Genomic DNA, 13325 nt, shown 5'->3' with positions numbered 1-13325 from the left:
TATCAATAACCTCAGATATGCAGATGACACCACCCTTATGGCAGAAAGTGAAGAGGAACTAAAAAGCCTCTTGATGAAAGTGAAAGAGGAGAGTGAAAAAGTTGGCTTAAAGCTCAACATTCAGAAAACGAAGATCATGGCATCTGGTCCCATCACTTCATGGCAAATAGATGGGGAAACAGTGGAAACAGTGTCAGACTTTATTTTGGGGGGCTCCAAAATCACTGCGGATGGTGACTGCAGCCATGAAATTAAAAGACTCTTACTCCTTGGAAGGAAAGTTATGATCAACCTAGAGAGCATATTCAAAAGCAGAGACATTAGTTTGCCAACAAAGGTCTGTCTAGTCAAGGCTATGGTTTTTCCAGTAGTCATGTATGGATGTGAGAGTTGGATGGTGAAGAAAGCTGAGCGCTGAAGAATTGATGCTTCTGAACTGTGGTGTTGGAGAAGGCTCTTGAGAGTCCCTTGGACTGCAAGGAGATCCAACCAGTCCATCCTAAAGGAGATCGGCCCTGGGTGTTCATTGGAAGGACTGATGTTGAAGCTGAAACTCCAGTACTTTGGCCACCTCATGCAAAGAGTTGACTCACTGGAAAAGACTCTGATGCTGGGAAGGGCTGGGGGCAGGAGGAGAAGGGGACGACAGAGGATGCGATGGCTGGATGGCATCACCGACTCAATGGACATGGGTTTGGGTAGACTCTGGGAGTTGGTGATGGACAGGGAGGCCTGGCGTGCTGTGATTCATGTGGTCCCAAAGTCGGACGAGACTGAGTGACTGAACTGAACTGAATGGAGAAACGCACAGATACTGTCCTCCACAAACTAGCTTCAAAAACAAAATCTGGCCAAATACCTGATTAGATGATAAAAAAAACTCCAAACAAGCAGACTTTTAAAATACACACACACACACACACACACACACACACACAAACATACAAGTTCCTGACATAATGTTATTCTAAAAGCAGAAAACCAAAAATAAATAAATGAAATATTCATGTCAAAATCATAAGGGGTGTTCTTTTGAGAAGAGAGAACCGCTCATCAGAAATTAATGTCAGGACAGCTTGAATTCAAAGCATCAGCACAGTGGGATTGTACAAAGCCTTCTTCTTCATTTTTCTCAACGATGCAGGAAAACAGCCTGACAATAAAAATTCCTGAATTCTTAGGAGGCGGCACAACAATGCAGTTAAGAGTGCAGACAATACTGCTGTTTGTATTAGTACAGAATATTCTGGAAAGTTATACAAGAAACTGATAATAATGGTTCACTTTAGAGAGAGGCACTGGGCATGGAGAGGGTAGGTGACTTTTTTAATTGTTTAACCTTTTGCGTTGCTTGAATTTTTTTTTATCATGTATTTTTTCAAGTAAATTTTTTAAAAGTAAAGTGAATCTGGGGTCAGGGAAACCCTAGTTAGACTCTTGTCACTGCCAACTACTAGTTCCATGACCTTTACCAAGAGGCTTCATCTCTTTAGGCCTCAGTATTCTCATCTGTACTGTGGGACCAAATATAGTACCGGCCTCAAAGAAATTTTAGGAGGACAATAATATGCATTAGCATGCCTTACAGGGCCCCTAGGTATAGTAGGTGCTCAATAAAGGGTTATAAAACACACCTAAAAAGTATTGATAAAGGAAACAATCCATCCTTAAAACTAAATAGTTATGCCCATTATCTTGTAAATAACCTATAATGGAATACAATCTGCAAAAATACTGAATCACTATGCTGTACACCTGAAACCAACACAATATGATGCAGACCAACTATAAGAAAAAAAAGTGAATACAAGACAACAGTAATGCAGAAAGCGGCGGGGGATGTAGAAGGTATACAAATGTCTTTATTACAACTATCTATTTGCCATCAGCAGGAAGAGATTACGTTAAACCACCATCTTGAAAAATACAAAAGATATAAAGTCCATCTGAAAGAAAAGCTTTAAATTTATCAAAAGCAGAGCCTAAAATCCTGTGTTTCCAAGCAGTTCCATCTGCCTGGGAAAGTTCTTAGCCAAAAAGCTGCCTCCCCTTACCCTCAGCCCAGAGGACAAAGCATGGAGCACTGTGCCAAGATGAGCAAGAAACTAAGGCTGACAGATCTCATTTTCTCCTCTCGCAGAGCTTCACAGATGCTACACACAGGAATCTTATTTCTCAGGATCTTACTGAAGTGCAGTTTCTGACTCAGCAGGTCTGGGGTGGAGGGGAGTCTGAGTGTCTGCAACTCTAACAAGCTCCCAGATGATGTCGGCGATGATGATGCTGCTACTGGTCCACGGACCACACTCAACACAGCAGGGTCCCCCTGACCCCAGGCTACAGTTCCACTGCGGGTTAGCAATGGCAGTCTTGAGTGACTCTATTTACTGTGATATTCTCTCCCCTGGTAACAATCTGAGCAATTCTTCTAAAACAATGGTTCTCTCCTGGGAGCAGTTGTACTGCTCCCCCACCCCCCAACAAGGGACACTGGGCAAATGTCTGGAGACGTGTTGGGTTATCACAAGACGCAGAGAGCTACTGGAATCTACGGGTAAACCCCAGGGGTGCTGCTAAACATTCTGCAATTCACGTAACAGTCCCCGAACAAATAATTATCTATTCCTAAAATAACAGTGCTGAGGCTAAGAAACCACATAACCTCAAATAAACAGAAAACATGAATCAAGTGCCTCAATTCACCTGGAGACTACAAATCATAATTTTAGAACTGGGTCATCGATCCAACATGGTCCTTTCCCAGGCTAGATCTGAGGCAAGGGGTGGGGCAGTGGTGGTAATAAATTCGCAGAAAGAACAGGATGCTCTATATAGGCAAGGGGTCACTGGGTCACAGTCTACATTTTGTTTAAGATCAAGTATATGTGGTTCAGTAAGCCAGTGGGTGACCTACTAAGCATTAAAAGCATTCTACCCATTTTTTTTTTTGGCCACGCCATGCGGCTTGTAGGATCTTAGTTCCCCGACTAGGGACTGAACCCAGGCCCTCAGCAGTGAAAGCACAGAGTCCTAACCACTGGACTGCCAGGAAATTCCCAAACTTTCTACCATTTTGAGGAATGGAAATTTAAACAGGACTACAGCTCTATTTAAGGGACCTATAATTTAGACTGTAAGTTCACTGAAGGCAGGGCTGTATCCAGATTTGTTCATCCACAGAGCTACAGCACCTAACATACAGCACACAGCACTCAAATATCATGATGAATCCTGTAGATTCAAAACTACTACAAATTCCAAATGTGCTTGAACAGACACAGAGACTAAACAGGGGTACTATTTGTCATCACCATAACATTAATAACTATCTATCATAGAGCATGCATGGTATTGCATAAAGTAGAAAGGATTCTAGAATCACCCAGACCTCAACTCGAATCCAGACCCTCTCTCTCACTTGCTATATGACCTGGGACAAGTTACCACTGTGTCCATATCTGTAGAATGGGTACAATAATCCTTTTCTTTGAACTGTTTTGAAGTAACATAGTGTAATATATACTTAAATACTTGGTAGTTGGCACAGAACAGTTGCTACTTAACCAGTATTTCCTATCAGACTACAGGACTGGAGTAAAATACCCAGTGAAGTCTCATGATGCTGATTTCTATACACAAAAACATTTAAGAATTTCCTACCCAAGGATAGGAAGCTTTAGAATCCTTTTCCTTTAAACCAAAGGCCTTATCCCTTAGGCTTATGGAGTAATCAAAGGATTGTACGCCTCCAACTTTGCAATGGCCCTTAGGGGCCAGGTAGTGAATAATGATCAACAACGAAGGAGACCTCTTTGTCAGGGGACTATCTCAGGGCTGATCAGCATTGGACCACCACTGAGTCACTACTGGATGGAAATGAAATGTACTTGTGTGACAAATGCTAAGAACCTGGAAACTCAAAAGTAATTCTACAAGAACTGTGCCTTTCTGAGAAGAGTAAAATGAAGATGACTCAAAAGAAGAAGCCTGTGTCATAATCAACAGACAAAAACAAGTTATCTAGAGCATTAGCTATAGAGGTTCTAGGAAACGATCCAGAGTCAACACTCTCATTATGCATTTCTCACTGTTGAGTCGTGGTGGATTTGGATGAAAGGTGCAAGTGTGCTGGTTCTATTTACATCACTATGTCTCTGGGGGAAGATATTAAAAAGATGTGAGTAGAAGGGCACACTGGACAGTACAAGTCTGCCATTGACGGAGCAGGTGCCTGATGTTGGGAAAGGTAGGCATAACCCCAAAGGCATGACAGAGGGGGACTGATTGGCTTCAGCTTTCCGGAAGCCCAGAAAATCAGGCAGAGGGCACAATCAGACTCCTGCCCAATATCTGAAACTTCACTGGAATTGCACAGCCCAGGGCAACTAGGATACTTAAGAAGACCAATACTGAAACTTGGAAAGCAGCCTTGAAATAAGAAGCAGTAGCTAAAAACTCAACTTTACATCTGATCACGTGAGGCAGGGAGTGACACATCAGGGCAGCAGATGCACAGTGGCCCGTGAGTGTGGCAGAGCGCTCTTGACTTGCCAGGAGAACAAACATCCCAGAACTAGGTCAGAGTCTTGGTTCGCGCATTGGTGCCCACAGCAACTCCAAGGGGTAGGACCTAAATGCTCCAAAAGACTAACTGCTCGATCTGACCTCTGGGGTCAAAGCCAAGGCCTGGCCTAGTTTCTCCCGGTAACCACTCCCAATTCTGTCACTCATCCATTTGCCCAGATCCTTCTTAAACTGCATTTATATATCCTGCCTGGACCACCTCTTAAGATAATGAGTTTTAGAAGATTATTACCTGCTGTGTTAAGCATTACTTCCTTTCCTTGGTTATAATACGAAAAAGAGGAATTGAGGGTGAACTAGCAGAAAAGCTAATGTTTCTTTCATCAAAGGACAATCTCCTGTGTGGAAAGTGGAAATATTCAACAGCCTGGAACCACAAAGCATTTGAGCAGCAACCAGGAACTCAGGAAACCTAATGACTTCAAGTGCTTTGGTTGATGAGAGTCACTCAATGTGTGTTTATGAAAAATGGGACTGGACAAAGGCATAATTTGTGTTAGAACTACCTAGTTAGGAAATAGCTCAAATGTCATGCAGTCCAGCAATGTTTTCAGTCACAAACCCTCAGCTGATTACAAATACCCAAGGAACGAAGGTTGGTGAAAAACAGGAAAATCTGCTAGGAGACACTGCAATTAATACCACAGCTCTCTGCATAGTCAGGGGTGCCTGAGAACTACCAGGAAAAGGCCCTATCAATCCTCAGAGGGCATGGAGATCCCACTCACTGGCTGAGCTACATTAAGTGCCTCAGCCGGGATAAGTGCCATCAGCCACAAGCACTCTAATTGCAATATAGTGCCCTGGATGGATTTCTGGAACAGAAAAAGGGGCATGAGTGAGGAAGCTGGTGAAACTGGAGTAAGTCTGAAGTTTAATTAATCGTATAATCTTATTTTGACAAATGTGACGTTGTTATGTAGGATGTTATCATTAGGGGAAACTGGAAGAAGGCTATGTGGGAACTCTACTATCTTTGCAATTTTTCTATAAATGTGATATTATTCCAAAGTAATAGGGCTGTTAAAATTACTCGAAGTTCCTTTAAGGCAAATGTGTTTTATGACTCTTCAGAACCACTATGCTGGGAGTTAGAAAATAAAAACCATCAAGAGTTTCTGTCAGAATTTTAGAATCAGGATTCAGGGCAAAGGACATGAAAATACATTTCTCTGAAGAAGACATATAGCAATAACCAACAGGTGTATGAAAAGGTGCTCAGTACCACTAATCATCTGGGAAAGGCAAATCAGAACCACCAATGAGCTATCACTTCATGCCTGTTAGACTGGCTATCATCAAAAAGATAAGAGGTAATCAGCATTGGTGGAGATGTGCAGAAAAGGGACTCCATGAACACTGTTGGTAGGAAGATAAATTGGTGCAGCCACTATGGAAACAGTATAAAGGATGCTCAAAAAAAATTAAAAATAGAAATTCTTTGTGATCCAGGAATCCCTCTTCTGGGTATACAGAAGAAAATAAAATCAGCACCTCAAAGAGCTATCTGTGCTCTCACATTCATGGCAGCATTATCCACAGTAGCCAAGATAACGGGAATAACCTAAGTGTCCATCAATGGACAAATGGATATTTAAATAGGTGTGAAGGAATATTACTCAGCCTTTAAAAATAAAAAGAAGGAAATCCTGCCATTTTCAAAAACATGGATGAACCTGGAAGTCATGATGCAAAGGGAACTACGACAGGCACAAAAAGAAAACGACTACATGATCTTACTCAAACATGGAATCTAAAAAAGTTGAATACACAGAAGCACAGAGTAGAAAAACAGTCACCAGAAGTGGAGAGTTGGGGGAAATGAGAACATGTACAAAGTTGGAGTAATGTAGAATGAACAAGTCCCAGAGACCTAATGTGTTAATACAGTGTGATGACCATACTTAAGAATACTGTATTGTTAACAGAGTAGATTTTAGATGTTCTCACGAAAGGAAGGGAGAGAGAGAGACAGAAGGAAGACAGGAAAGAAGAGGAAGAGGGAGGCAGGAAAGGAGGGAGCAAACTGTGAGCAGATGAATGTGTTAACTAGCGTGACTGTAGTAACCATTCCACTGTGTGGATGTAAATCAAATTTTTACATTGTCTGTCTCACATATATACAATTTTTATTTTTAAAAATATATTTAAAAAAAGAATCAGGATTCAGCTGGGTGAGAATTCTCTCATATGAACTCTTTATGGGAAAGTGAGAAACATGTTAAAGATGAGGAAAAACTAAGCAGATATTTATTAGGATATGGAAATATTAAGCAGAGTCACAGAAGACACAGTGAGTCTTCTCACGTGAAGAGGAGGCAACAAGTGCTAAGATGGTTAAGTGTACAGTGACCTATCCCAGAATCATCTCATCCCAATGACAACCATGACTTCCCACAAGACAGACTTTGTGATGCACAGCAGGGGCCCCACAGCAGGGGCCAACGCCTCAGAAGCCCAACAAACCTAAAACCTATAAACAGCCTGAGAAGAAAAGACTAGAACAAAATATGGGAATTCTAATACAATACCAAAACATCAGCAAGGTTTACCAGAATACAAAATAAAGTTACCTGGGTAATCAATCACCATTTGCTGACTTACTTGGGTGAAGACCACTGGCAAAGACAAGAATAAGAAAATGAGCTGCTTATTTAAGATCGGAGATAAAAAAGGTAAGGCAAGAAAAGATTAAGTATTTGGGTGGCAACAAGAAACAACTGTATCAAATCTTTCCAAAAGCAAGAAAGACTGCACTGAAAATATACTGCCGATTAAAAGCCCTGAATCGTGGAGATTTGGGGGTTGATGCCTAAAAGACTTGAAAAATATAGTAACGTGGCTACCAGAAGAGAAAAAAAAGTTGCCACGAGAGATTTACAGAAATATGGCCTACTTAAGATATTTTCGCAGAGGGTTAGAGAAACCATCGAAATGGCTTTCAACTGGACAATAATGGCTCTTAACCCAACTCCTATATTTCAGCCGAAGGTTCAGAAGGTTACAGTTACAACCCAGCTCCAACTAGAAGCCTGGTTTTGACACCTAGAAATGGATTCCATTTCCCTGCCTCCCCTCATCACCAAAAATCAGACACTCAACCGGGCCAATGGCTTTCCTACAGGCTCTAATCTGTGCTAATCACTGAGTCGGATTATAGATCGCATTCAATCAACACATCCAAGCATAAAAAGGTTGAAAAAAAAAAGACCAACTTGTAAAACATCAAGTATTTTGGACTTGTAGATAATAAATCAGGTCTTTGTTTTAATGAATTCAGTTTGCACTAATTGATAACAAAGTGATGTATGAATGAATCCACTGTGCATATGCATCATACACGCTTGTGAGCAAAGACAAACATTTTAGAGGGAAACAAGCAAACACAGCAAGGCATTTATGGCTTTAGGGCAGGCTTGGCCATTAGCAGAGCAATGCTGGCACTCTGCCTAATCTCTGAGTCTTTTTCCTAATCTTGTGAACAAAATAGCCAGGTCCACTCTTCCTCTGGGAAGAAATTCTGTCAAACCAAGTGACAACCTTCAGATTCCATCAATCTGTACCACTAATGTACTGAGGGATAATACTCCAAAGGCCACATAAACAGAGTTTGATTAATGATCCAGTTCTGCGCAAATGATGTTCAAGTAGAAATATTACTCAAGACAGCTACATCATTACCCCTTTCCATTCCTATAGATAATTAAAACCTTTACTTATATGATTTATACCAGCTTCTGGGAGGCAGAATAATTTCAGATCACTCTTAAGTGTTTCTTAATCCCAACACCAGAACTGAAGGAACACAATTCTACTTACAGTTACGGATGTTATTCCAGTCGATTTTGGAGAAGAAAGGATGACAGCAAAGGCCCTCAAACTTCAGTCTCTCTTTCTGGCCACACAACAAACTCTGGATTAGATCAAGCAATTCACTGCTAACTTTGGGGTCATCTGGAAACTTCAAGAACCGCTATTTCAAAAAAAATTTTTTTAATGAAATATTCCCTTAGCAAATCAGCTTCTCGCATCTCAAAGTTTAAAAAGTAGTTCTCAAATAAATAAAACAAAAAAGTAGTTCTCATATATTCAAGTTTCTTTTTTTTTTTTTTTAAGAAGGAAGTTTTATGTCCTCTTAACTTTGGACTAAAGGCATGTTCCCAAAGAAAATGTTCTCTTCACATCAATAGGCCTAGCTCCCTTGCAAGGGTTCAATACCCTTCATGACTTGATCTCTGTACCCTCTTCTGTCTCACCTAGCTACACTCCCCACCTCACTCTTTGCCATCCAACAATGATATACTGTTTAAAGCTGCCTGAACAAATCACTCTGTTCTCTATGCTCAGAAGGCCTACCCCAATCCGTGCCCCTCCTTCCCTCCCTACCTCCCACCTCCCTCTTCCACTCCATCACTCCCTCTGCGTGCTCCCCCTGTACTCTGCTTTTGCACATACACACTGTATTTTGATTTCCATGTGGTAATGGAGAAAGAAGGCCAAGAGTGCCTTTCTCCTTGCCCATCACTGCAAACTTGGTACCTAACAGTGCCAAGGGCGAGTTACTCATTACTGAATGGATGGATGGAAATGAAGGAAACAGGTGAGACTTAAACATCATCTCGGGGGAAATTTTAACTCAGGAGGAGACACAAGAATAGCAAGAAATATATGTATGTATTAAGGATACAAAAAGTATATTTTATATAGAAAAATATGTACTAAGCATCCCTGGAAGAAATTGGATGATACACAAAAATCTGTGAAATAAACTCTTTTTCCTTTTTGTTGAAACTAAAACATAGATATTTGTCATATCCTTAAAAAACAGGCTAATATAATGACAAATATAGTTTCTATACGATAGCTTTAATTCTACTTTATGTGTTTATTAGTATTTCTATCCATGTCTCTGAATTTTAACCATATTTGACAGCTGGTGGCACTAACAAACAGTATAGCATACCAAGAGCATCTATTTCAAAGCTAGACTGCCTGTGCTATTTTGGGCAAGTTATTTAACCACTCTGTGCTTTGGTTTCCTCATCTGTAAAATGAAAATAATAACAATAATAGCATCTACCTCACAGGATTGCTTGAGGATTAGCCAAATTAATGAACTATATTTCATAAATCCTATGACCCCCATTTTACTCACACTTAACATCACTGTAATCAAAACATTTTATAATCAATAAAATATCCTACATTAATTGGCAGCAGTTTTTCCTTTTTAATGATACCTAAAATGATGACATAGACTTAAAATTACTGGCACCTGAGAGTCAATATAATACAATTAACAAAGCATTTAGAATTTCTTTTGGCACAGAGTAAGTGCTGTATAAAGTATTTGCTATTGTTATTATCCGGAACTTCTGGTTTACATTATAAATGTTCATTCACACCATTTTAAAATGACATTTCTCAATATTACCTCAGAATCTAATAAGGGCTCTTTACCTGGAAATTCATGATGTTATTGAAGGTTTTGGCTGAGGTTCCTTCAGTGAATGGGCATCTTCCATAAACCATCTCATAAGCAATAACTCCCACTGACCACCAATCACCGTCTAGGCTATAGGCACCTTTTCCATCCCCATTCATCACAGTCAACACTTCAGGGGCCATGTAATCTGGAGTACCAACCGGGAGTTTGGCATTTACCTGGAAACCCACAAATAAAATGAACACAGCAAATTTTCAATTATCCTCAAATAGATTGCCAGCAGCCACAATTCAGACATAAGCTGATTTGCCTCTGATTACTATTCTCCCAGGCACTTGAACCTTCTGTCAAGTGGCACAGCATCAGGAAATGCAAATGAGTCACTCACTTAAAAAAAAAAAAAAAAAAGCACATAATGTAATCCAAAGGCAAAGGGGCCAGGGTTGCTGATGATATACACTGTTTGATTACACAAATGAGAGTTGGGTACATACCTGGAAAGGAAGATGCCTTTCCTGATACTTCTTATTGATACAACACAACTTCTCTTACTTAGGGAAACAGTAAAATGATAATAACATCTAAAGATGAATCTAAAAGATCAATCTACCCTGTACTGGAAAACTGGCAGCTAGCTGGCAATACAATATCATAACATGTGTTCTATCTCAAGTTCAAATATTTGGAATCAATATTCCTATTCGGCCCACCCACAAGGCAATATACAATAAATAACTTACACCAGAGGTCAAATGTTATTAATGAGTTCATTTTCCTCACTCCCAACTCCTGCTCCTCTGATTCTCTCCCCACTGTTCCGAAACACGGAGCCCTCCAATCCTATGGCACTCAAGCACATGACCTTGACAAAGAAATATCAGGGCAATGTAGCTTTGTCTCTTTATAAAGCTAAACACATTCCATTTAAGGAGCTGTCCTTATTTCTGAGAATTTGTCCTTCTGACTGGTTTATTGTTTAAACATCCTTTGTTTCTTGAAATGATGCTGATGAAAAGGTATGTTTTCTATCTCTCACTCCCACTCCTTCCTAGGCAACCTAGTAAGCTGGCAACCTTTGGGTCTTCAAAATTGTCTTGAAGTTTTATTGAGCCACGAAATCTGAAGTTGAAAGATCACCTCTCTAACCTTCCCTGTTGAACGAGAGGGCCTGATACTGATCACATACTAGGTTGACCAGCTGCCCAATAACCCTATATCTAAAAAGGATCCTCTCATATCAGTAGTTACAAGGTACAAAAGAACTCTCCCCCCATTAAAGGGTATTCAGTGCCCCTATTTGAGCTAAGAGATTCTATAGGTGTGACCACACATCTTTAAGGCTGGGCTCTGTATCAAGAAAATCAATTTGCTTTGCTTTGATGTGAATAAGTTTAGAGAAAATGTTAGGAATCTCCTTTAACCAGTGATGAAGCCCCAAGCTCTTCCAGCCTGAAACTTTAATCTTGCCCATTCCCAAAGACCCATTGTTAAAGAAAACAAATTCATTCTTCCTACTCTCTCTCTTTTCACCCCTTCCCTCAGGCCCACCACAGGTTTGTTTCAAACCCTAAACCCAGAGAACAGTGTGATATTGTTGTTCTTGAACCAGTCAGCCATTGGGCAATAGCACTTCCATTACAAACACACACTTGGAAAAACTAAATGGTCACACGACCCAAGAAACTCACAGGCCTGTGCTGACAGACCAAAGTGAGGAGAAAGGAGAAAACATTTGGTCTAAGACAGGACAACTTAAGCTTGAGGAACTGTAAGTAGCTTCAGTCAAAAGGCAACCTTGATGTCAGGAAGCCTGAGTCAAGACTTCTGTCTTTTAATGTGTGTGTAACAGAATGATCTCTGTTCATTTCCAAGGCAAACCATTCAATATCACAGTATTCCAAGTCTATGCCCCAACCAGTAACGCTGAAGAAGCTGAAGTTGAACAGTTCTATGAAGACCTACAAGACCTTCTAGAACGAACATCCAAAAAAGATGTCATTTTCATTACAGGGGACTGGAATGCCAAAGTAGGAAGTCAAGAAACACCTGGAGTAACAGGCAAATTTGGACTTGGAGTACAGAATGAAGCAGGGGAAAGGCGGAGTTCTGCCAAGAGAACGCACTGGTCATAGCAAACAACCTCTTCCAACAACACAAGAGAAGACTATACATGCACATCACCAGATGGTCAACACCAAAATCAGATTGATTATATTCTTTGCAGCCAAAGATGGAGAAGCTCTATACAGTCAGCAGAAACAAGACCAGGAGCTGACTGTGGCTCAGTTCATGAACTCCTTATTGCCAAATTCAGACTTAAATTGAAGAAAGTAGGGAAAACCACTAGACCATTCAGGTATGACCTAAATCAAATCCCTTATGACTATACAGTAGAAGTGAGAAATAGATTTAAGGGACTAGATCTGATAGACAGAGTGCCTGATGAACTATGGACAGAGGTTCATGACATTGTACAGGAGGCAGAAATCAAGACCATCCCCAAGAAAAACAAATGCAAAAAAGTAAAATGGCTGTCTGGGGAGGCCTTACAAATAGCTGTGAAAAGAAAGGAAGTGAAAAGCAAAGGAGAAAATGAAAGGTATACCCATTTGAATGCAGAGTTCCAAAGAATATCAAGGAGAGATAAGAAAGCCTTCCTTAGCGATCAATGCAAAGAAATAGAGGAAAACAACAGAATGGGAAAGACTAGAGATCTCTTCAAGAAAATTAGATACCAAGGAAACATTTCATGCAAAGATGGGCTCAATAAAGGACAGAAATGGTAGGGACCTAACAGAAGCAGAAGATATTAAGAAGAGGTGGCAAGAATACACAGAAGAACTGTACAAAAAAGATCTTCACAACCCAGATAATCACGATGGTGTGATCACTGACCTAAAGCCAGACATCCTGGAATGTGAAGTCAAGTGGGCCTTAGAAAGCATCTCTACCAACAAAGCTAGTGGAGGCTGATGGAATTCCAGTTAAGCTCTTTCAAATCCTCAAAGATGATGCTGTGAAAGTGCTGCACTCAATATGCCAGCAAATTTGGAAAACTCAGCAGTGGCCACAGGACTGGAAAAGGTCAGTTTTCATTCCAATCCCAAAGAAAGGCAATGCCAAAGAATGCTCAAACTACCGCACAACTGCACTCATCTCACACGCTAGTAAAGTAATGCTCAAAAATCTCCAAGCCAGGCTTCAGCAATATGTGAACCGTGAACTTCCAGATGTTCAAGCTGGATTTAGAAAAGGCAGAGGAACCAGAGATCAAATTGCCAACATCCACTGGATC

The 13325-nt window shown here is 40.5% G+C and overlaps 1 protein-coding gene across 2 annotated transcripts in view; it reads right to left on the bottom strand.

The window, feature by feature from the left end:
- The window catches only part of CIT (citron rho-interacting serine/threonine kinase), a 176061-nt gene that overhangs the window by 117394 nt on the left and 45342 nt on the right, over window positions 1–13325 (bottom strand). For both annotated transcript variants that reach the window (XM_010841399.1, XM_010841398.1), the window contains exons 8-9: window positions 10045–10248; window positions 8404–8557 (exon numbers count right to left, since the gene is read on the bottom strand). In XM_010841399.1, coding sequence (XP_010839701.1) covers window positions 8404–8557; window positions 10045–10248 — 358 coding nt within the window. The remainder of the gene's footprint in view (window positions 1–8403; window positions 8558–10044; window positions 10249–13325) is intronic.

Source organism: Bison bison, unplaced genomic scaffold, assembly GCF_000754665.1.
Source record: "Bison bison bison isolate TAMUID 2011002044 unplaced genomic scaffold, Bison_UMD1.0 scf7180017864160, whole genome shotgun sequence".
In the NCBI taxonomy this organism is placed as follows: domain Eukaryota; kingdom Metazoa; phylum Chordata; class Mammalia; order Artiodactyla; family Bovidae; genus Bison; species Bison bison.
Note: the sequence above shows the minus strand (reverse complement) of the source record. Positions and strands in the feature narration are given on the sequence as shown.